General features: G+C 33.7%; 1 protein-coding gene across 7 annotated transcripts in view; it reads left to right on the plus strand.

Moving 5' to 3' along the window:
- CCDC102B (coiled-coil domain containing 102B) overlaps positions 1 to 25,105 on the plus strand; it is a 288,333-nt gene that overhangs the window by 83,084 nt on the left and 180,144 nt on the right. For 6 of the 7 annotated variants that reach the window (XM_009192894.4, XM_009192889.4, XM_009192892.4 and 3 more), the window contains exon 6: positions 20,846 to 21,055. The exons of the other annotated variant lie outside the window; for it this stretch is intronic. In XM_009192894.4, coding sequence (XP_009191158.2) covers positions 20,846 to 21,055 — 210 coding nt within the window. The remainder of the gene's footprint in view (positions 1 to 20,845; positions 21,056 to 25,105) is intronic. 7 annotated transcript variants of the gene reach the window in all.

Consider the following 25,105-nt stretch of genomic DNA (forward strand, 5'->3'; position numbering starts at 1 on the left):
TTTATTTATATATACATGATTTATTTGTATATATGATTACATATAATCATATATATATTCAGCATTTATAAATGAAGAACCTATTAATGGTTTTCAGGAATACAGGAGTGAAGGGAGTGGGTGCTGTGGCTAAAAAACAGCCACATGATGCATCCTTGTGGTGATGGAAGCATTCTGCATTTCACTGTGTCAAATTCTTTGCATAACTGTCAATGTCTGACTTTGGTATTGTACTAATGTACTGCTGTTTAACAGCCTATCTAAAGGATCCATTCATTCATAACTGTAAAGTACTAAAAATTGTACACAATAGTAGGCACTCAATCAATACTAGGATAAGAACTTAGATCCAGGTCTCTTGGGTCCCAAAGATAAATTTCATATGGCTTTTACCATTGGAGGGCTCAGGGTAAAAGGCACATGGAATTTATCTTTTCTTTCAACTGCCTATGAATCGACAGCCAAAAATGAAAATTTAATTCAAACATCCTAATTTTTTTTGAAATTTAAGTAGTGATTATATAAGCAACCCTATTTATTTTGCTTATGCAAGATAAAACATAAGTATTTGTTACACAATTTTTTTCACACCCAGGAAGATTGTTTTATCTATGGGGGCTTAGAAAGGTTCTTTCTCCATGTGAAAGTCAATTAGATTCTGTCTGAATAGGTAAAATGCAGTAATAGTGAAGTAAAAAACGAAACTAAATGACAACAAAAATAAGTTCATATGTTCATTCATTATACAACCCAATTATTTACTCCACAAATATTAATCAACAATCTCCCATGTTAAGCACTAAAGATTCTACAAAGTGATGTATTGATGGCCATAGACACAAACAATCCAAGTCAATTAAATGCAATATGTTATATAGCCTTATAGGTGAAGCACAGTTATTTGTGTGGGGATAAAGAGGAGATATAGTGAATGAGATGGGTAAGGTGAAGAGCAGTTAGCCAGGCAAAGTGCAGAGCCAGGTAGAAAGGTAAGAACAAGGCTGGGCGTGGTGGCTCACACCTGTAATCCCAGCATTTTGGGAGGGCAAGGTGGGTGGATTCCCTGAGCTCAGGAGTTCGAGACCATGATGAACCCTGTCACATGGTGAAACCCTGTCTCTAATAAAAATATGAAAATTATCTAGGCATGTTGGGGGACCCCTGTAATCCAAGCTACTCAGGAGGCTGAGGCAGGAGAATCGCTTGAACTTGGGAGGCAGAGGTTGCAGTGAGCTAGGATCATGCCAGTGTACTCCAGCCTGGGTGACAGAGCAAGACAAAAAACACAAAACAAACAAAAAAAAGAAGGTAAGAACAATATCTGAAAAGGGCGGTAGCATGTAAGAAGGGAGGATGCTGCAGAATTTAGAGAAAATGTTGTAGGAAAGGGTGGTACATGGGAATATTGACAAAGAAGGAAACACTTCTCCTTTTCTTCTTACATTAGTGTAGATATCAGAAAGTGTGTTGATTTTGGGGGTATTTTGATCACTGGAAGAGCAGTATGTTCTGACTGGGAGCAATTCACCACTAGATGTTTTTAAGGTATGCAGAGGGAAGAAAAATGTTTTGGTTTTGTGCTAAAAATGAAAATAAAAATATTTTCAGGATGTTTTCTTAAATTATAAATTTAATCTTTAGTTCCGCAAATATTGTATGGTATCTGCTATGCTGTGTTCTGGTAACTCAATGGTGTGGGATGTGAAATGGACTTGCCTTCAGAGAACAGCCTTCGGCAAGGGGTACAGTATTCATCAGAGATCATACCTTTTAGTGTAAGTTGTCAACAGTTTGGGAGCTATACAGCAAATGTGAATGAGGCTAGGGGGATTGACCTAGTCAGAAATTTTAGATAAAATACCAGATATTTTATTTACTGACATAGTTAAATAGCCTTATCTTTGACATGAAGGATATTGTATAATTAGAACTCCGGTGTCATAATTTAATTTGTAGAGATTGCCACAGCAAGTGTTGATCTGAATTGATTTAAATCTCCTGTATCTCCATTCCTCTTATTGACTTTACATGTTCTAGCAAAGAGATTTCAATTACTGAGAATATGATGAATATATTAGAAATGGTTATATGATTTTGGAGCAGGATATTGAGGAATGCAAGCAGGTTAATTCAGAAGTCTGTTAGTGATATAGATTTAAACATTCTGGGTTTATATTGACAAAACTCAGGAAACAGAATATATAAAATAAGACTTGATATGAATAAACCATTGGAGAAAAATAACAGTCTGGGAAAACAGAATCAAGCTGTCACAGTTAAATATACTTTCTGGTCATTTAGATAAATACAAGTCTAAATATTCAATTTTTTCAAGAATAAAACTGTTACTTATTCTGCATTTATAGAAATCTGATAAATAGAAGGTTGAATAACCAGTGAAAGCCTGTTATCATTTATTCAGGAAATATTAGGCGCCTTGAGTAACAGGTATTTCTTTCAAAACATTTAAACTATATAGTTCAAAATAAAATACTGAAAATAATCTTTGATAGCACATCAGTAGTAGCTTTTCTTAGTAGCTACATCTTCTGAAAAGATTTCGAGCTAACTTGGGTTGACGATTAAATTACAATCTGAGGTTTTTTTGCCACCTTCAAGTTTCTTGCTGTCTTCTATTACATAGAGAAGAGCTCAATGATGATTGTGATGTGAGTGGGAAAAGAAGGGACGGTATCAATTACAACTGTAAATATTAGCTTGTCTTAGGAATAGCCCACCTCCCTTCTTTAGAAACTGTGCACATTTTAGTGCCAATCTCAACACATCTAGTGTTCGACACCTTCAAGCTACTTGAGCTCTTTAATATGATGCCCCCCAGCTCTTATCTTCCTTAGGACACAAACACATACATTTGAACTTTTCCTGTTAAGTTCTGTGCAATTCTTCTAAGACCCTGTTTACTGCTTCCCATGAGGTCACAAGTCAACTTAGCAAATCTACACTAATATGCTAATTTCTTTTATGTCATCATATCAATTGTTACTCTCAAATGCTTCCAATCCAAAACTGCTTTACTAACACTCTTACGGTTGTGTTTAACAAGGATTCTGATTTCCAGTAGAGAGAAATTTTCTGTTTTACACGAGAGGTCATTGACTTAGAACCTTTCCATCATTATCATCAAATGCTTTTCTTAGAAAACATGTTTTCATATGAACTGACACCTTCTGAAAACATATGCCTTAAATTAAACAACAATTACATTTCTCTTCTGCTGAAATCCCTGGTTAATATGAGTATGGCATAAAAAGGGAAGGAAAGGGCCTGACAGTTTAGGTGGTGGAGTTCTTAGCTTCATTCTGCAATAGTACGTGGCTCACCATCGCTCAACCAATGGCCATTAGCTGAATGAATGAGGGAAAGATAAGGACAAATCACATTTCAAAAAAGAGAACTTTCTATTTTAACTTTCTAGGAGGTCAAAAGAAAAAGCAAAATAAGAATGGAGGAAGGGCAAATCTGTCTATATTCATTTGGAATATGTTTTGTTCTATATTTGACTCCTTTTTTGTTTGTTTGTTTTGAAATGGGATCTCACTCTGTCACCTAAGCTGGAGTGCAGTGGCACAATCTGTGCTCACTGCAACCTCTGCCTCCTGGGCTCAGGCAATTCTCTCACCTCAGTCTCCCAAGTAGCTGGGACGACAGGTGCACACCACTATGCCTGGCTAATTTTTGCTTTTTTTTTTTTTTTTTTTTTTTTTAGAGACAGGGGTCTCACCATGTTGGCCAGGCTGGTCCTGAACTCCTAAGACAAGTGATCTACCTCTCTCGGCCTCCCAAAGTGCTGGGATTACAGGCATGAGCCACCATGCCCGGCCTAGATATGACTACGTTTGATGCACTCAAAACATGTTGGTCACTAGTATGGTCTGAATGGCTGTGTGTTTCCCAAACTGACATCCTGACTTCCAAGGTGATGGTATTAGGAGGTGGGACCTTTAGGAGTTGATTAGGTTATGAGGACAATTAGAATTAATGCCATTAAAAAAGAGACCCCAGAGAGCTAGCTCAAGCCTGTACCATGTGGATACATAGGGAGAAGGCGCTGTCTATGAACCAGAAAGCAGGTCCTCACCAGATACAAAATCTACTGGCAACTTAATCTCGGATTCCAGGCTCCAGAACTGTGAGAAATAAATTTCTACTGTTTATAAGCTACCCAGGTTATGATATTTTGTAGCCTGAATGGACTAAGACAGTCACAAGTATAGACTGGCAAGTGTAATTATTTGAAGGACAGAACTATCAAGAAAACTAGTGACTGGGCAACTAAGTCATGAAGATAAGCCCCATTTTCATATAACAACTCTACTTTCGGGGTGAATTGGAGAAATTCACTGCCCTCTAAACCTTTTGTTGAATTGAGTTACTTCTTTAATGGAGTAAATTGTTTCTCTCAAATACTATTAGAAATTCTCCTGCATTTGAATATTTAAGCAGTAGAAAATATTGTTAATTAAATAGCTTCCATAAATGTATGCATTAGTAAAACATTGCTTGATGCACTTTTTAATCCTAGTAGTCACAAGTAGTTATTGGAACAATTATTTCTAACAGTGATGTACCGTATTGGTTTTTATTTTCAGTATTGATCTGTTCGAGTTCAAAACAACTGTTCTGGAATTGGGTTTTATAGGTTGAGGCATTTCTTTCTGTGTAGTTAGCAATGATTCAAGTGCCCTGAAAAATAGAAAAAGTATCTTCTCTTCATATTTGAGTCTCTGATTTTAGGCTTTCTAGAAATCACCAAGACAATAATTGCTTTACTGAAGAAATAACTGAGACCAGTGATAAATCAAAACAATTATGCTTTGCAATTATTTTATTAACCAATGAGTGGAAGATGTCATTTGGAGATGAACAGGGATGAAAGGAAAAAGAATTAGGCCAAGAAGCTTTCCCTTCAAAGAAGCAGAACTATTTAATATGTACATCCTTGTCTTAAATACTGAGAATTAATGAAAGATGCATAAAGATCTATTAAAATACTCTGTTCAGATTGAGTATCACTAGATATTTAGAGCTAATGTTTATGAATACTTTGTAGGTCTCATGTGCCTTGTAAGGACTTAAAACATTAGATTTCATTTAATCAACATATCAATTTTATAAGGTAATGTGATGGTTAATTTTATGTGTCAACTTGGCTAGGCCATAGGGTGCCCAGACATTTGTCCAAATATTATTCTGGGTGTGGGGTGTGTCTGTGAGGATGCTTCGGGATGCAGTTAACACTTGCATGGGTGCACTGAGTAAAGCAGATTGCCTTCCCTAATGTGGGTAGATTTCATCCAAACAATTGAAGACCTACATAGAACAAAAAGGCTAAGAACAAGGGGACTACTGATGCCTAACTGCTTGAGCTGGAGCCTTGATCTGCTCCAACCTTTGGATTTGGACTGAAACATCAGAACATCTTGAGTTTCCAGCTTGCTGTCTACAAATCTTGGGACTTAGCTTCTATAATTACATGAGCCAATTCCTTATAATTTACCTTTCCCATTCTCTCTCTGTCTCTCTCTCTCTCTCATTAAACCTCACACCCTTGACCACTATGTGATGCTGCTTTACACCACCAAAAATTAACTAAACATTTTATGTATTTGTTCACTGTATTGTTATAAATTTATTTGTACATTTTTGAGAATATAATTCTCCGATGCTAGACTCCTAAGCAAAAACACATAAATCAAGCAAAAGGAGTTATAATACATCTTTTGATACAATGCGGCTAAATAATAATAGGAACACTTCTTTTTAAAAATATTTTAAAAATATTTTAACTATTGTTTTAATAAGATTTTAAAAATCAAATGTCCTTAAAGAGCCAATGATAATTTGCATTGCAAAAGCTGACTTTGCATGTTGCACTTTAGCCACACGAATGAAAATATAAATAAATAAATAAATAAACAAGACAATTATTGTTACCACTCAGACAGTATGCAATAATGCCTTATAGCTTTGAGAAATAAAATGAGAGATGATCTGTGTCAGAGAATCCAATCTCTTTTCTTGCAATGACTTTAGTAACATGCTCCTTCTCCTAAGGAAGTCTTGATACTTCTCATTCACTTCAAGCCCAAAACCTGACAAAGAAACGAGCAAAGCCAGTGACAACTGATAGTTTTAATAAAATATCCCTATGTTTTCCCCTTCACATCAGTCTCCACATTTAAAAGGATTGATTATTTCCTACACTATCCATTGATTTATTTCTAGATTCTAGAGTGATATATGATCATGTTTGATAGAAACTGGGTTAAGTTACTGTAGACATGTAACCAATTTATTCATTTTAGCTCCTAAATAAACCAAGAATGTAACTATTATTCCAGGCTCATATTTCATTTAAATGTTTTTTCTCACTACCTCGTATACAGAATTACTTACCTTTACAAACACAATAAAAGGATTGCCACATTTTCAAGAGGAGCCAAAGAGGAGAATTAACTTTTTACATCTGGAAAATTAAATATAGATACTGTTTCCTACTTTCTCTTCAATCCCAGTGTTTGGAATGTAGCTATACATTTTAACTGTTCTTGCCACAAAATAAGTGAACAAAAAATAGGTAACTATGTGAGGTGATGGATATGCTAATTTGCTTAACTACAGTAGCCTTGCCACTCTCTATATACATTATAATATCATGTAGCATACAATATATACAATGCAATTTATTTTTAAAAAATAATTCTGGTAGCAGAAGTAGATTAAAAGCCCTACATCTAATATCCGAAGAGCAAAAACACTGATTACCCTCAAAATACCCTCAAAATAACAAAATGTTACATAAAATGTAACATGGAGAAAACAAAAATCCTGCTCTTAGGACATGGATACATGATAGCACAAATGAAAATTAAATATATAATTTGGAGTTGAAAGTTGAATGAGTCACACAGAAAGTAAACCACAAAGACAAGGATATAATAAAAAAGGGAGTTTCTTAAACATTAATTTAGCAGTTAGTCCCCCAAATTAAGAGATCCTTAAAAAAGAAGTTTAAAAGCGAGAGAATTAGAGAAACAAAATTCTTCCAAATGAAGGTCATGATGGTTTAGATGAATATATCCATCCAAGTAAGTAGCATAATAATACCAAAAAGACAGAGCAAAGTTCATTTCATTAAAGTTCATAACACTGGAATACAATAAATTGCCTGAAAGGAAGCAGTGATAAATAAATGAGCACATATAGATAATCAGAAATCAGAAAAATTATCAGACTTCTCCACAAGCAACTCCAGAAATTATAAAACAATGTAGGTAAATGTTTAAAATTCTGAAGAAAGTGATTTACATCTTAGAATTCTACACATACTCAATTTACAATAATAATATAGATTAGAATAATTCATTATAAGACCTATCAAATCTCCGAAAATTATCAACTGTTGTAACCTCTTTGCAGTTCGCAAAATGACATAGGAAACATGAATTACGAAGTAGAACTAAATAGAAAAGACTTCAAGAATATTTCCAGGATTATGATGAAAGTTGATTCCAGGTAAAAGAGGTCTCAAAATAAAACAGAAGTGACACTCATATTATGTTCTGGGTATGTCAGTATTTCTAGGAAATGTATACTTCCATTGAAATGTTCCACATTAGTAACTACATTGAAAACTAAGCAAGAAACTATGAGGCACTTCATAACTTCAGGAAACATAAAATTATAATAGCAAAATAAATGCAATTATAGTGTACCACATTGGTCACCTGTAAATATATATATATATTTTTTACAATGTTAAGATAGAATACGTGGCCAGGGGCAGTGGCTCACTCCTGTAATCGCAGAACTTTGGGAGAATATATAAAATATAAATAAAAGAGGAGTAAGTGAATTAACAAAGGCAAACAGCTTAAGACTGTGCTTATCTCACTAGACGTTCTCAAAAATAATAGACATTATAATTAATGAAACGATATATAATAGGACAAATAATACCATATATTATATTCAGCCATGGTATGGAGATAATAGGCCTTCACATTAAAATAAGGGTGATGATTTATAAATTACATACAACCATTAAATCTTCAGTAAATGCCACCTATTTATTTGGAAGATGAAGTATTTGCATATTAACAGCAACAAAAAAGTGATCTTGAACCTATTGTTGAACTCAATTTTAACATGGAAGAAATCTTCAGTTGAACTTCCTTAAGTAGAAACCTAAATTATTTTATAAGCTTAAAAATATTCTTGATATATTGTGAAGATAATGAATCATTTTATATGTTCAATGTTTGTTTTTCAAATAGAGTGAATGCACTTTTTTTCTTGAGTCCATTGAAATTTTTGTTCTAGAAAAGATTTCATTAAATCTTGTCACTGACTACATAGTAACCATTTTAATTGGTCAAAGGAATCCTTTACCATATACTTTCTACTGCCTTGCTTAATAATGTTGGTGTTTACTCCATGTATCTAGTTTGACATTCACTCATTTCAATGGACCCCAGCAAAGTGATTCTATACTCCTTTAATAATCTGCTCTCAGAAGCTAGTCATTTGCTTGACATTTAGAGTTCAAGCCTTTCTTTACTTATTTCAGTACCAATGACTTATAAGACAATCCCACAATCCTGACCACTGCTTTTTTAGCTTCTAGGTCCTTAAAGTTTTCAATACTCATTCTATATTTCCTCTTTTTATAGTTAAACATCTTGGCCCCCACAAAGGCTTTTCCTCATGTATGCTCTATCCATTAATCTAGGTTGAGTAGGAGCAGTTGTCATTTTAACCTACTCCTTTATTTGACACTAGAACTGCTGGCAAGAGAAGGAAGGAGATTCTTCCTTCTCCCATCGATTTTACTTTGTGGAGGTGAGAGAATGCGGAGCGCAGCAGTGAGGTGGAGCATTGAGGTAAAAGCAAGTGTAATAGGAAGCTCAAAGGATATATGCCAGGTTCTAGACAAGAGCCACTTAAAATTTTCACTACAAATGATTTTGAATTCTGATGATACATAATTATTGAAAACTAAATTTCAAACGACACTCAAGTGTATGCTCTGACCTTTATCTAATCGTTTGGGAAATCCTATCCTCTACCATAAATGTTAAGAACCTTTCTGTAAAAAGGTTAGGTGAGCTGAAGAGTCTTATGTAATCGATCCATAGGCATTGACATTTGTTTTTGAATTTGGACAAATGTCTGTGTTGGACTTTGGCTCACTGACATATTTGAGTCATCGATCCTTTCAACTAACTCGCACTTGCAAAATGTTTTTCCACTCCTAGAAGAGAAAACTTAGGCTACGGATGTAAATCTTCACTCAAGTGTACCTTTAATGCTGATGTCACAACTAACACAATATTTTTTTTTCCCGCGTCCTGAAGTTTTAACCTTACCAGGTAAATACAAGCTTGAAACATCAAAATCAATACATATTTATAGTGTGCAGTGGGAAAACATGTTTTATCTAGAACTTGTCTATCTGTGCCAGAGTATAAATAAAAATCTGCAAGCAGGACCCTGGGAGTGATGGTGATGTCTTAATACCCAAGGCATACGTTCATATTTATGTTTAATAAATAGGTTTACTTTTTACTTATTTAGCACTCAGACACAGATAACTTGCTTAGGCAATCTGCTTTAGTTTATGGCACACGATCACCACTGGTTTCTACAAAGCCTTTCTCTTTGTGCTCAATCATTCATTTTATATTTTCTGCATATTTTTCCAAACCATTTCCTACATAGGCTACTATTGCAATATGTTTTTCTTTATCTATGTTCTTTAAAAAAGTATATTTCTAACTTTAATAAATGTTAAAATCAGCACTATCTTTTATCTTTTAAGGTTATTGTCTGTTGTAGGTATACTATTTCAACACATGGGGCAGTCATCATGATGCCTGTCTCAAACGTGTTAACGTGCATCTCCCTAGAATAATGGCATTTACCTACATGATCATAATGTTCAAACTGAATAAATTAATAAATTATTACTATTATCAATAGCTAATTCATAAATTCGCTTTTTCCTAGAATGTCTTTTATAGGCATTATTGTAAAGCAGCCTCCAGTCTAGTTTTGTTAATGCGTCTGCTGTTATATCTTCCTAATTGCTTTTAGTTTAGAATAGATTCTCTCATTATTTCCCCTGAAAGTGGTGTTTTAAACAATCAGATAGGTTCAGTGGTACAATATGCTATATTCTGTATTGGTCTAATTGATTGTTAATGGCATCCTTTATTCTTCTATGTTCTGTATTTCCTGCAAACAAGAATTAAGTCTAGAGCAGGATTTCTCCCCCTTGGCACTATTGACATTTTGTGGGGTGCCGCCCTGTACATTGTAGGATGTTTAGCAGTACTCCTGGTTTCTACCCACCAGATGCCAGTAGTACTTCTTCAGATGTGACAAACTAAAATCATCTTCAGACTTTGCTAAATGTCTTCTCAGGACAAAATCATCATGGTTGAGAACCACTGATTGACAGACTAGACTCAGGTTAACGTATTTTTAGTAAGGATAATATATGACATCTCCATGGATTTCCTAATGCTTCATATTAAGAGAAACAATGCCATGTTGTTCAGCTATTACCCATGCTAAATAGAATCACTTGGTTAAGGTGTGGACTGCCAGCTTTCTCCAATATCATACTCACTTTGAAATTGGAAGTCGTGTGTGGTAGAACGCTTTGATTCCTGAATGTATCGTTTTCTCCAGAAACCCTTTATCTAGTGATTCTGAAACCCACTGATGATCTTTATGTACATTTATTATAATTGGTAGTTGCAAAAGTTATTCTATCTGTTTACAGTTTTGAGCTACCATTTCTCTGCCCTTCCCAGTAGTTTTTCTTACTTTCTTTTTTTCTTTGTCTCTTTTTCTCTCTTTAACATTATAGAATCATGAATTAATTTTCTTAGGGTGTTATAGTGAATATTGTCTAGTATGGTCTGAACACTGTGTCCTTAGATGGTCTTTCCTTTGTGCTCACGTGGAGAGAGGGATCTCTGGTGCATCTTCCTTTTCTTATAAGGACATCAGTTCCATTGGATTAAGGCCCCACCCTAATGAATCCTCTTAACCTTTGTTACGTATTTATAGGACCTAATTCCAAATACAATCACACTGGGGATAAGACTTCTAAACACAAATATTGGGGGGAACACAATTCAGTCCATAACAGTTGGGTAGGATTTTCCTGGGATAGCAAGAATAAGTGGTAACAGGTAGGTTCTATGGGGGAAAGTGGAATAATAAAAAGTTTGAGTTGTATACTTAATATCTTAGTTGTAGTGTGCCCTCTTTTGTCGATATAGTGAAGGGACACTTTTTTGAAATTCAGGCTTTTGGGTAGGGGGGATGAAAATAAATTTGTCTTATGATTCTTTGATAATTCCCTTAGTATCAACTTCTTGCTTTCCTACTGTCCCTTTCCAGGAAGTCTCTAAATGACACCCCTGCTTTCCAAGATACCCCTTGCAATCTAGAGTGCTACTCATGAGCTTGAAACACCTGAAAACAATTACCCTTGGGCTTTCTAATCTCCTTTATTACATTTCTGATAGTAGCTTGTGTTCTGGCTCCCCAAGTCTGAGACCTGTTCTCAGTTATTTCCCTGCTTAAGGTGATGTGGCTACCTTTACAGGACATCCAGCATAGTGTATGTTTTCTCTTCCTGCACCATCCCTATCTGACTCTGCTCCCCCGTGGTCTCCAGAGAAAGCTCTGCTGCCCTCAGACATTTATTGCACCTCTTACATATCAATCAAGATTCTATAAGTCTAAGCCTCTTTATTATGTTGACAGATTTGCAGCTACCAGTGATTTTATTTTTTTCTCAGTTTTGATCTTTGGAGGTTGGGTTGAGAGATTGAGATTTAGTATGTGTTCACGTTTTAAACTATGCAATTTTCAAAGGATACTATTTTATAGCCATAGTCATCTATTTTTGTATTGATTACAAAAAATTACTTTAAGAAACTAATTTACTTGGATATTACAAAACAGACATCTAAATCAGTCTAGCAAATAAATAAATTTAATGTAATTTAAGGCTGAAAGATAAAAACATTGAAATCTTGAGGGATACTGCAAAGCTTAAAAATAGGTATAACATCAATACGTATATAAGGAAATAGCTGTGTCTGGCATTAGACAATGCCTTTCGTATCTCAATTACAGGGAGTATAGTTAAGTCAGAACCCAGCTGCTATGTTCTGAAACCAGGAAATGAGATCTTGCTTTCCACAGGCTGCTCCCAGCCTAACACTGACCTCTCTGTGCCTGGGAGGTGTGATGTTCCTCTGGCTACTGATGTTGACTCAAAAACCCCTTGAGGGTCTTGCATAACTTTGCTTAGACTGCACTGAGGTCTCAGAGGCTTCAAAGCATCCTCCCTTCTTTACTGCTTCTCCCTCACTCAAAGCCAGTCTTGCATTACAGTTTGGCTATTCCCCACCTCTCTTGTCTTCCTCTCCATTTTTTTCTCATAGGCATTCTCCCTAATAAATTTATTACATTTCTACAATGAATTGTAGAATTGCTTCTTGGAGTATCCAGAATAACAAAAATAACAAAGACAAAAAAAGCAAATAAGCTAATATTCTACTTTAAAAGTTAAAAAAGTGGCAGAAGAAAAGTGTAGTAAGAAGAGAAGAATGACAATACTAGGAATTGATCAAATAATTTTTTAAAACTTTAATAGAGATAGCAAAGCCGGAAGTTAATTCTTTGGAAAAATTAACTAATTAATCAAGAAGCTATAATTAGAAATTACTAGTAATAAAAAGTAGACATAGCTTTTGATAAGGCAGAGATTTACAAATATAAGGAAACACCATGAAGAGACACTGCTAATAAAAATGAAACCTTACATGAAACAAATTATTGACCAGAAAAATATAGCTTACCCAATATGACACTTTAGAAATAGAAAAGCTGAATGGATTTGTAACAGCAAGTAATTAAATTAAAATATAATAAATGAAAACTCTTCTTGCAGTGAAACTCCAGTATCAGAAAAGTTTATGCACAAGCTGTACTATTTAGGATATATGATTCCAATTTTTAAGGACATCTTCCAGAGAAGAGAAAAGCAGAAATACTTTCCAACTTTTTCCAATGTGTTAATTTAACTCTACTACTGCATCCAAAGAAAGATAATAGAAGAAAGGAAAATTACAGTTAATTTCACAGATAAATTTAGTAGCAAATACATTCATCAAGTGCAAGTAATATTAATTTAAATTTAGTAATTAAAAATTGCTTTGTCACAGTAGTGGAAGACATATTATAGCGTTAGAACATCTATTATGCAAATCATCACATTAAACAGACTAAAAGCAAAAATCAATGGCATGGTTATCTCAAATGTTATTTAAAAAGCATTTGCCAAAACTAAATTTATGCTTATAGGGAAAAACACTTTAAACCAGCAGCAATCAAAGTGGACTGTTAAAATCTGGTATCAAATAGCAACATTTTAGAGCAAATGTTTTACTTAATAATGATTGGAAGTATGCTATCGGTTTAATATTTTACTTCAGGTCCCAGCCACTTCCACAAAAGAAGACAAATAAATAGAATTATAAGAGTTGGAAAGATACAAAATTACAATGATCAAAAATGATACAATTATCTATTTACAAAACACAAAATAATATACAAGATATATTTTCTGAGAGTTTAGAGATATTGCTGGATAGAAGATCAATTTTGTGTGTATACACCAGCAAAATATGTATATCTGGATATCTGTATCTATGTATAATAAACACTAGTATTTGTCCAATGATAGATAAACTGAATAAATAATACCACCCCAGAATCAAAGAAACACACTTATGGGCGGTTGATCTATCACCACAGTTGTCATTATAACTCAGTGATGAATAGAGAAGCCAATAAAAACTGCTGACTTTAAAGATGAATAAAAAAAGAATTAGCTTACCCAGTTATAAGAGTAATCCTTTTGTCTAGGTGATCAAATTTTAATGTCAATGCATATGTACTTCTGGTTTAATTACAAAAAAGCTAATTGTTAGTCTTCATTTTTTTTATTTTTCAAAGAATTCATCAGTGTATCTGTTTTGGCAAATTCAACTTCCCCCTAAAAATCCAGATATGAGAACAGCAACATACATAAAACACAAAATGCTTATGCTAAATCATTCTTAGCACAGATGTGGAATAAAAGATGATGATTTAAGAGGGGTGCTGGTTAATACTTTGTCACAATTTTATTCTTTCTTTGTGCATCATTCTCCAGTTCTGATTCATTTTACCATCTCTTATCCCACTATTTTCCTCCTTTAAATTATATATAAATTTTTTCTTCTTTACAACTCAATGCTAATAATTGAAGCTAAGTTGCTATTTTTTTCTGAACCATCAGAGTGTCTACAAATAATGCTTGTTAATTCCTTAGAGAAAACAAATATATGGATTAACACAAAGGATATTCTCAGTTGAGCAGAAAAGCTTGTTTTAGGCAGTGTCAGCAGGTTTCATGTTTCTCGGATACTGAGATCAATTGAAATCCTTGAGAATACCTGTTTGGCAACTTTGGTGCCAAGATAATTTGTCTACTTTTAAAATTACTTCTAGGAGAGATTTTGCAAATAGAGCGCTTACCTCCCATGTTTAATTACAATTCCCTTATAATACATTCATTTTTCTAATGCAGATCTTGTTACGTATTGTGTGTTTGCATATTTCTTCCTAATAATAGAGCACGCTTGAGAGTGTAGTTTGTGCCTGGTAAAATTAAGTCCCATTATAGATGCTTTATATAAACCCCTTGTTCCTATTATCCCTGGAACAAGATCTACATTTTACCAGCTCTATTGTGTTTCACTTCTCAGATTTGGTAAGCACTCATCCTGTAAAGCTTCACACTTCCTTGATTTTATAAGAAATCCGTGGTAGCATGTCGGTGTTTGGCATGGGAGTGAAAGAAGGGTATCTTTTTCCTGTTTTGGTTTTAAATCAAGGCTTTCTCTGGTTGGGCTTGAATACTTTCATGAAACATTTCTCATTTTGCAGGGATAACAGTAACATGTTTATTTTTATGTTTAGTTTTCATAGTTCCTAAGTTATGTATAGATGATTATTACTTCTAATTGAGATGAGGAAAGTATTAATTCTATAAGATCATTAAGAACTTTTGAGGCAGTGCATGGTTGTTGTGAAATCTAGGGTCCAAAGCATCCCCTTAAGAGATTTTACTTGTGAAGTTTGTAAGTTTTCTCTACCAGAACATAATCAAAGTATTTACAAATGTATTTTCACTTGGCATTCTAATATGTACTGACTTATTTAGAAGTAGATGCATTAAAAAATGCTTACATTGCTTTTGATTCATGTTTAATCTGAAATAGCATTTTGGCCACTCTCTTCTTTTATATTTAAATTTGGCACACATTTTGTTTCAAACTAGTGAGGCAATTTTTACTTTTAGAAATTCTCCAAGTATTTTAAATAAAAAGAAAGCAACTAAAATATGTATGACATTACACATCACTAAAATCATTTATTGTACTGTTGACTCTTGGTCAAAAAGAGACTGAGCTATCCCTAGGCTATATTTAACTATGGACAGATTGGAAGTAGATTTTCATTTAGGAAGGGGTTCCTCCAATTCTTATTTGTGATTCTAAGACATAGAGGAAGACTGGTAAAGGATACAAGGGGTGATATCGATAATATGGACTCAATTAAAATGGAGTTGCCAGACTTTTCAATGTGATTCTACAGAAATTGCCTCTCTTGTGAATTAATTTGCCTTAGACAGAGACAGAACAAAAAGGGAAAAAAACCCTAAAAGATGTAAAACCAAACCAAAATCATAAATGAAACCTTTGCTATAATGCAATATAGGATTCAGAATCTGGTAGTTGCTATTGCAAGTGGGTATGTGGTCCTGTTTACTGGTTTCTGAGCTCAGAAATAGCACCAGAGAGGATCTTTAGGTGAACCATGGCTTGGACTCCTTGTCCAACTGGAAAATGACTTCTACTCTTGGAACCCCGGCTCCCTCATGCATAGCACAGTCAAATGATTTGTGGAATCATTGTAAGAATAGGAAATAATCTATATGACTGTTTACCCAGGATACCTTAGGGCCTCAATAAAGGGTGATCATTTCTTACTGCTAGGAAACAGAAATGCTTTCTGTCATTTCCTTCTTTCCTCCAAAACCACAGTATATATAATGAGGTTTCATGGCTAACTTGTCTGAAATCAAAATTCGGAATATTTGCAAATCGATTACTGGAACATCCACCTTGGTGTTAGGTGACTCTTCGCTGGCCTGCCAAGTGACATATAGTGCATGCTTTTGGGAGTTTTCTCAGTTGATTAGGGCCATTTAAAAAGTGATTGTCATCTTGATAAAACTTAAGGAAAACGTTAATACACTATTTTGTATTTGAAGTGGCTGTTGATGTTTTCTTCTTTAGAGAATAAACTTATGACTTTAGACATTTTTGACTTGAATTTGGAAGTTAATAAATATTTTCCCTAAATGATTTCTTTTCTCCCTCACAACATTAGGTTGTAGGAAAAAGTTTTCTTATGTTTTAAAGAACACAAATTGAAGCAATCAGTCTAAATGAGAATTGGGACTCATCTGTTGGTTATTTTATTAAAAATCATCTCTGCCTCACTGTGTTCACTACTATAAAATGTAAAGCAGCTCTGACAATAGCAGTAAGAGCTCAGAGTCAATGTACTGAGAAATCCTTTTCATGTTAGGTCATGGTAAGTCAAGTAACTGGATTTTTCTAGAGTGCTGTCTTAATTTTGCTTTGTGTCTAATTGTTGTCATTGAAATACAGAAAGGATTTTTCCTGGAGAACATCATTATCTGCTTTCTCTCTCACTTAACAGTTTTTTATGGAGCACACATACAGTGTGTGTCTGGTGCTGGGCTTATGAGCAAAATGACACAGTCCTGGTGTCATAAAGCTTGCATTCCAGTTGTTGTTAATGATTACAATTTTAGGTATATTTTCAACAATATCAAGCAATGACAGTTGAAGAATGAGTAAATAGCTATGTTTAGAAAATGATCCAACATTTTATCCTTAGGAATAATCACAATACTACAGTTTTTACGAGCAACTCAAGTGATTCTGTTATTCATACTTATTTTTCAGAACCAGTCTGTGTTTGCCCGATTTCCTTTTATACCATGTCCTCCCCAAATCCTAGCTTTCCATAACTGGACAGACTCCTCTTGGTCTTGCAGTGTTCAAACATATTTCCTGCTTCCTGTGCTTGGTACAGTCTGGGCTTGGCTGTGCTTTTCTGCCTTGTTAAACTTCAAGTTGCAGCTTAAATATCATTTCCTCAAACAACCTTCTCCTTTTACCTGATTTATTGCAGTCCGTTCTATGATACTCAATTTTTGTCCTTTGTAAAAAGATGCCCAATTTTACTCATATTCTATTTGCATTTTTAATGTCATATATTCAGTTCCTCTTTGTTTCTTGATACATAAATATGCTCAATAAATATTCCTTCAGTAAATATAGTGTTGGATATTTATGTACTTTTTCTCAGTGTTTAATAAGATATTGATGTCATTAAGTGAACAAATATTTTAGTACTTACTCTACAAAAAATGTACTTTTACGTTAAAATTTTCAGAAAACATGTTTCAGTAATTTCTGCATTATCTGAAATTCATTTAACGCTAGAACACACTAATGGTTAAAATTCACAGTTGAGTTAGAATTAAAATATTTTAGGAGTTTCTCTTCATCATCAGAAGCAAAGCAATGGAATTCTATTTCCATTTGATAAAATTATTGTAATTTTTTATGGTAAACTCTGAGAGCTTAAAATATTACTTGATTTTTTATTTATCATTTTAAAGTACATGCAATTAAATGCTTTTTAAATTAGTGGATTTTCATATGATTCTTGGAAAAGAATAATGTGATAAGAAACAGTTTTACAAAATAACTAAAACTGCTAATAATTTTTATAAGATTTTTAGTTTTTAATATATGTTATATGCATATATTTATCAAATAATTTGTATGTTTTGATAAATCTGTAAATAGTAAAACATCAGAAGGCATTATTTAAGCTTTGTTGTTGCTACTGCTAAAATCATTACTTAAAAAAAAATCTTAAGAGTTAAAATTTGTTCTTTCAGACCATGTATTACTTATTTAAAACCTTGGTTCTACTTGTTATCTGTTATTTAATGTTAAATCAATTTATTTAATTTTAACATTTAAAAGAATCCTACAAGTTTGCAAAGACTTGACACAGCATATTTGTCCTTGCCCAAAAATACATTTGCTCTCCTTATATTAATTTTTCATTACTAAGTTGCTGCCTTTTTGTGGCAACTTTATTATTTTTATTCTGACAAGTGAGGCAATGATAGAAACTTTAAGTATTAATCTTAACAATGAAAGTAATGTAATGTACTAAATTAAATTGTGATATAATATTTTCACCTCATATTCCCAAACAAGCATCCCAAATGTCAAACTACATTATCTAAAATTTGACCCTTAGTTTATTATACATAATAGGTAAATGTGCCAAGAATGTAATTTTGGTTTCCTACATTTTAGAAGCCAGAGCATCTCTTAGATTTGGGAACAGAACATTTTCTACAATAATGGTACAATTATATATATATGAAAAAGCAGTTTTTAGGCTTTTATATCATAATTTATTATGATATTATAAAGGATATTTTTGAAATGTAACATTTTTCTAAATGTTGACTAAGTTGATGGGTTTTTAGAATTTAACATGTCATAGCAACAGATTTTATAACAGTATGATAATTATAAAGTATGCTGCAATCAAGCCATTATAATTAACAACGTAAAAACAAGTAATTTAGAATGTTTATCCTTTTGAGATATTTTTAAAATGCCTCATACTTTAATCATCCTAAATAGTTTGCAAGGAATTTTGAGTAGTTGACCCTCTTCTGTCCATACAATACCACAAATGTGGCATTTGTGGTATTGTATTTATGGTATTATATGTATGGTACCATACTAATTTTACTAGTAAGAAAACTTAATAAGACAATAAATGTCTTGTCCAGAATTAGACAGTGAGTAAGTGGTGGAACCAGGATGAGATTCTAATAGATTTTCTACTGTAAAGAGTTACTCTGTTGTATAGATATATGCAATAAATTACATTGATGTCCATATGCCCAAATATATGAGAGAAATATACATTTTTAAAAAAAATTTATATTACCACAGTGTTTCTCCTTTAAGTATTACATTGCTAGACAAAGTGCTTTCTAATTACCTTGATTAATTTCACTTCTCACAAACCTCATCAGATTAGATAAATTGTCCACATTGGGGTAGATGAAGTTACCTGACTAAGCTTATCCAGAGGATAAATCGTGAAGTCAGATTAGAATGCATAGCTCAGGACTATAATTTACAGCAAAAAAAAAAGCTACTATTCACTTCTACTTACAATGTCCACAAAAAAAATTATAGCAGATGAATATAATTGCACCTCATCATAATGAGCACTTAGATGTAATAAAATTGCAGAAAATAAATACATTTGATATTGCCTCTTTAAAACATAAAAACACTAAAATAATAAAAACCAAAGGAGATGTTAAAATTATCTTAAATCGGAATTTCTAAAGTAGGCTTCTGGTCATTGATGGTTATAAAAATCTCCTCATGTTGATATACCATGCAGCCTTGGTTGAGAACCATGGGAAGAGGGCAGAGGTAGACAAAACTTTAGTGTAAAGGACCACAAAGTAACCATTTAGGGCTTTACTACCTATATGGTCTCTCTCTCAACAGTTTAACTTAGCCTTTGTGTGTGAAGGCAGTTATAGGCAAAGTGTGAAGCACGGCTGTGTCCCAGTAAGATTTTATTTGTAGTATTGTTTCAATTTTATATAATTTTACATTGAAAATATTTTAATGTAAAATTTTAAAATACAAAATTATAAAGTAAATATATGTATTTCAATATAAAATTAAATTACTTTTCTTTCTTCGTTTTTTTTTTTTTTTTTGAGACGGAGTCTCACTCTGTCGCCCAGGCTGGGCGTGATCTCGGCTCACTGCAAGCTCCAGCTCCCAGGTTCCCGCCATTCTCCTGCCTCAGCCTCCCAAGTAGCTAGGACTACAGGCGCCCACCACCACGCCCGGCTAATTTTTTGTATTTTTAGTAGAGACGAGGTTTCACCGTGTTAGCCAGGATGGTCTCGATCTCCTGACCTCATGATCCACCCGCTTCGGCCTCCCAAAGTGCTGGGATCACAGGCGTGAGCCACCGCGCCTGGCCAAAATGAAATTACCTTTTGCATTACCTTTTGGCAACTGCGAATGTTGCATAGATAGATGGATGGATGGATAGATAGATAGACAGACAGACAGATAGATAGAAAGATAGACATATAGCATCTATCTATTCCCTAGATAAATGAGTGAATGAATAAGTGGAATATATCCAATCAAAATTGCCTACAAAATGGTTTTGTGTCTTCTCCACTGAGAATGTTCATCAGTTGAGAGTGGAGATTAATGTGTTCCCAAGAGCAGCAGTTTTTCACTTAACACATGTATTTGAAAAATATGGTCCATATGGCTGTAGAGATAGTTACGTGAACCAAGAGGAACAGTCTGTTTATCTACGGTTTGGCCTGATCTTCAGACTTTTGTATTTTTCTCATGTTTTCAAACAAATAGAATTTTCTTTTAAAAATTTTATCAATGGACATATCCATGAACCTTTCTTAATGGGAGTCTGTTTGTCGGTGGCGTTACCTTTTGGCAATTGCAAATGCTGCATGCTGCTTTTTTGTGTTTTCTGCGTGTAGCTAGAGAGATTGCAAGCTGAAAACACCTCGGAATGGGACAAGAGGGAAATACTTGAAACAGAAAAGCAGGGACTGGAGAGAGAAAATAGAAGGTTGAAGATCCAGGTGAAAGAAATGGAAGAGCTCTTGGATAAGAAAATTAGATTAAGTGCAAACTCTCCAAGTCCTGATTTCAAGACGTCACAAATTGACCTGCAAGAGAAAAACCAGGTATAGGTGCTCCTTGGAGCAAATTCTCACTGTCTAATCTCACCCTGATGCCTATGCCGAGTCTGTCTTCACTGGTACACACCTCCACATTTGGCTCTTTCCTTTTGTGCTAGCTAATACCTGATACCCCTTGCTCTTCTGCCCACTAGGATGTAAAATAATGTTGTTCATGCATCTGAAACAAAGTGTGTCAAATGTTAAAATATGACAAATCTTCAGACAGTTTAGAGATTTCCAAAAGGAGGAAGAAAAATGAAGTAAGAAATAGACCTTTCTGGTTTTTTGTTTCTTATTAAAGCTTTGTCTCAGTATTTTCTAAGCTATTGATCTTATTTCCAATAAAGATTTTTTCATTAATTCAAGCAACTATACAATAAGCACTTGCTGGTAGCTATGGTAAGTTCTACATAAACATTTAAATTTAGCTGAAACTCACTGTTTCTGGTTCTTTTTTTGTCAGTTTCAGAACGATTATTTTTGAGCTAATTAAATGCATAATTTTTCAAATAATTTTTCCAGCCTATGGTATAAATCTTAAAAGCAGAATAACATTCCTAATTTGAATTTGGGAAATTTAATTTTAGATGTGTTTTATCCCCAAGCCAATAGATATAGTTTGTGCTATAGGCGGACATTTTTTTGATAGTTTACAGATTTTTAAACGTGTTTTTAATGACAGTCTTATAGTTTTAATGTGGGTTTGTGTCAATATGCTGCAAATTTTATTTTCCTTGTTTCTATTTTTCAATTACATATAGCATCTTAATGCACAATTCTATTTCTTACTCAATTCCTGTAACAGTTTTCAAGGGTGAATTTGATAAGTTCATAGTTTTGAGATATATGAGTCATTCATACTCATATAAGCTCTAAAAGCTACATGGCCAGAAAAATTGAATTCCGTATTGTTTTGTCATTCTTTCATGAATCTAGGGATTTATTGCAAATGCAAGATTAAATTGTATTAGTGTTTCATGACCTAGCAATGCAAATATCTAAAGTTAAATGTTATAGTCCGTGACCATAATTTTCTATTGTACTGATTCATAAACTATCTATAATAATGTATTTGATTCTGACATAAGTACACTGATAAATCTGTAGACATCTTTTTTGGACATCTCTACTCTAAAAAGCACAGAATCATCTCAATTATGGACTGTGGATTGATTACAGAAATACTTTTTATTTGATTTATTTAAACAAGACAAACATTTATTTGTATTATTCTCTGTGTCAGTCACTGTTCTATATGCAGGTAATGAGAATAGTAATTAATGAATCATTATCCCCGCCCAGCGTGGGCTTAGAGTCTATGCAGGGAGTCATACAAATTTTTATAAATATAACACTATAATGACTGCTAAGAATAAAGTGGCAGGGGACACAGATTAAGAAGCAATTGATTATATATTTAATTTTGGCACCTTTCCAGTTGTACCAAAATGTCATAATATAAAGTGTGTCTTTCAGGAAAAATTGAGGCGTATTTGGAGCTGGCATTGTCGTAACCTGTCCTCAGGGCACACCAATTCCAGACCTGGTCTCTTTGACGACAGTGTAGTTATTTGGGCTAGGACTAAGCAGAACTTGGAAACTGGGAGGATCCTCGAAGGTCTAAGTCAGTGGGTATGCTGATCACTTAGAAGACTGTAGGATTTTTTAAGTATAGATCATTTTGATGGTGGGGGTGGCATTGGTGATTTTTACCCTCTTCATTATAAATTCAGACTATCTGCTGGAACTAAAATAATCACTTATTTTGGAACAGTAGCATGCCAAAATTCTTAGTATAACAGGAACTTCCCCAGAAGCTCAAAATGTCAAGATTATGATGTCCTCAAATGTCAAATGAATCAGAGCTGTGTACAGAATATGCCAAGGTTCAGGGAATAATGTAGATTTTATCATAACACAAAACCATATTGTAGTTTTAACACTATTTCAATAAGAGTTAATTTATATGTATATAAGTACCATGGATGAATACCATGGCGCTATGTGTGTGTGTGTGTGTGTGTGTGTATACCATGTATGAGTACTATGTCTACATATGTATAGAAGTTCCATACATGAGTGAGGCAGTGAAAGAAGGTGCTAGCATGTAAAGGCCACTAGTGCAAACACTGCTTGAATCTTAGTCTGTAAAAGAAATATAAGATCTTTTACTACATGACATTTGCATTTAAATCACATTTACCAAAGGTTTGTGGCAGACATAAAGCTACCTGCTACTCATTAAGAACCCCACATAAATTTTAAAAAAATATGTTGGGTTTTAATATTCTAACTGTTCAATAAAATTTTTGTAAGTCCCTATTAATTGAAAAAGGTATGACTTTTTACAGGGCTTTACATTTGATTTTTTTTTTTAATTTCAGTGGTATAGGGAATACATTTTTAAAGAAAATGCCTTCCAGTTTTAAATTGCACTATTAATTCATAGAAAAATAATTTTATTTACATGAGTAATCTTATCACATAAATCTCCATTGAGTAGTTGCTTTTATATACTATGTTTAAGGATATGTGTACATCATCCTTTTACAACTTAAAAAATGCGATAATACACTTGAACTTTTAATGGACAGACTGGAAAATTACTACTCTGGTAGTAACTATTTTTAAAGCATAAACCAATGTAGTAGACTTTTCTAGAACAACCATTGCATGAAGATCTTTCGATTTGCTGATGCTCTTGGAAATAGTGGCACTGTTCCATGGTCCCTGGCATCAGCATAATTGACAAAACGACACCAGACAACAGAACTTCGGTGGCAGTATTGAGTGCTCTTCTCAGCATGAAGTCTGCATTATAAATGATGGCAAAGATGTTTAAGACCTAGATTTGTAAAAACATAAGTAAATCCAAGAGTATGCTTTAAGGAAGAGAAATGCAGCTACATTTGAAAGTCTGATTTCACAGACAATAGTAAATTATGTTAGTGATGTTTGATCATTAGAATGTACATTTCCATCCAACATTTAAAAAATCCACCTGTCCTTATTGGACTAACTGATATGACAAAGTTTTTTAAAAAAAAACATCTTCAATACACTCAGAAAATGTGAATTCAATAATTTGAGCTATTTGTCAGAAGTTTTTCTTAGTTTTCTTTCACAAGATCAAGGTAGCTAAAACATTTAAGTATATTAAAAATTATAGTGGCATCAAAAGTGGGGTGTGCATGTCACACTGTGTTCAAAAAGCTCTTTTTGAATCTCTATGTTTATAATATATATTAGTACAATAGCATATCTATAGAACATAAATAAGTTAACATATATAAAGGGTGAAAGTTGGTAAGCTCATAACTTTATAGGAACATAAAAAGAACATGTATCAACTATTTTATTTATGCCATTAGTTAATGGGGAAACCAGTAAGTTACTACAGCCAGTTCAAAGGAGAATCTAAGTGTCATACAACTAGGCACCCAATAATGCCGAAATGAATGTGCTTAATGGATGCAAGAGTGGCTCTTCCATCATGGGTGGGGAAATAAATTGCACTGTCACAAAATAACGTTGTCCTACACGTTTATGGACAAGAATCAGTTGCATGGCCATGGATCATCTATAAATTACAGGGTTTTGTGTAAAATATCTTAATGATATCAACGTTGCAGGACATTATAGAATCAGAAAACCTTACCCGAGGAATGTGTTAGACACAACCTCCAGGAATCTTTGTTGATCATTGCAAAGACTTTCGCAATTTTCTCTGGCAATATAAGTTACTTGATGTGCGTGTGTAATAAGTCTATATATGAGTACATCAACAAACACATGGGGAGTGTTATTCTAGACTAGGGATGAACAAACTTTTTTTGTAAAGATCAAGATGGTAAATGTGTTAAACTATTTAAGTAAGCCACATAAGTCTCTGTGGCATATCCTTTTGGAAAATTATAAGCCTTCGAAACCATACAGAATATTTCATGGGAGGCACACAAACAGGTCTGGAGCCAGATTTGGTTCATAGGTCATGGCTTGTGGCCTCCTGCTATAGCCCAGGGGCCTCTGGCTTACAGAAGGGGCCAAGAAGGC

This window comes from Papio anubis, chromosome 19, assembly GCF_008728515.1.
Source record: "Papio anubis isolate 15944 chromosome 19, Panubis1.0, whole genome shotgun sequence".
NCBI classification, from domain to species: Eukaryota; Metazoa; Chordata; class Mammalia; order Primates; family Cercopithecidae; genus Papio; species Papio anubis.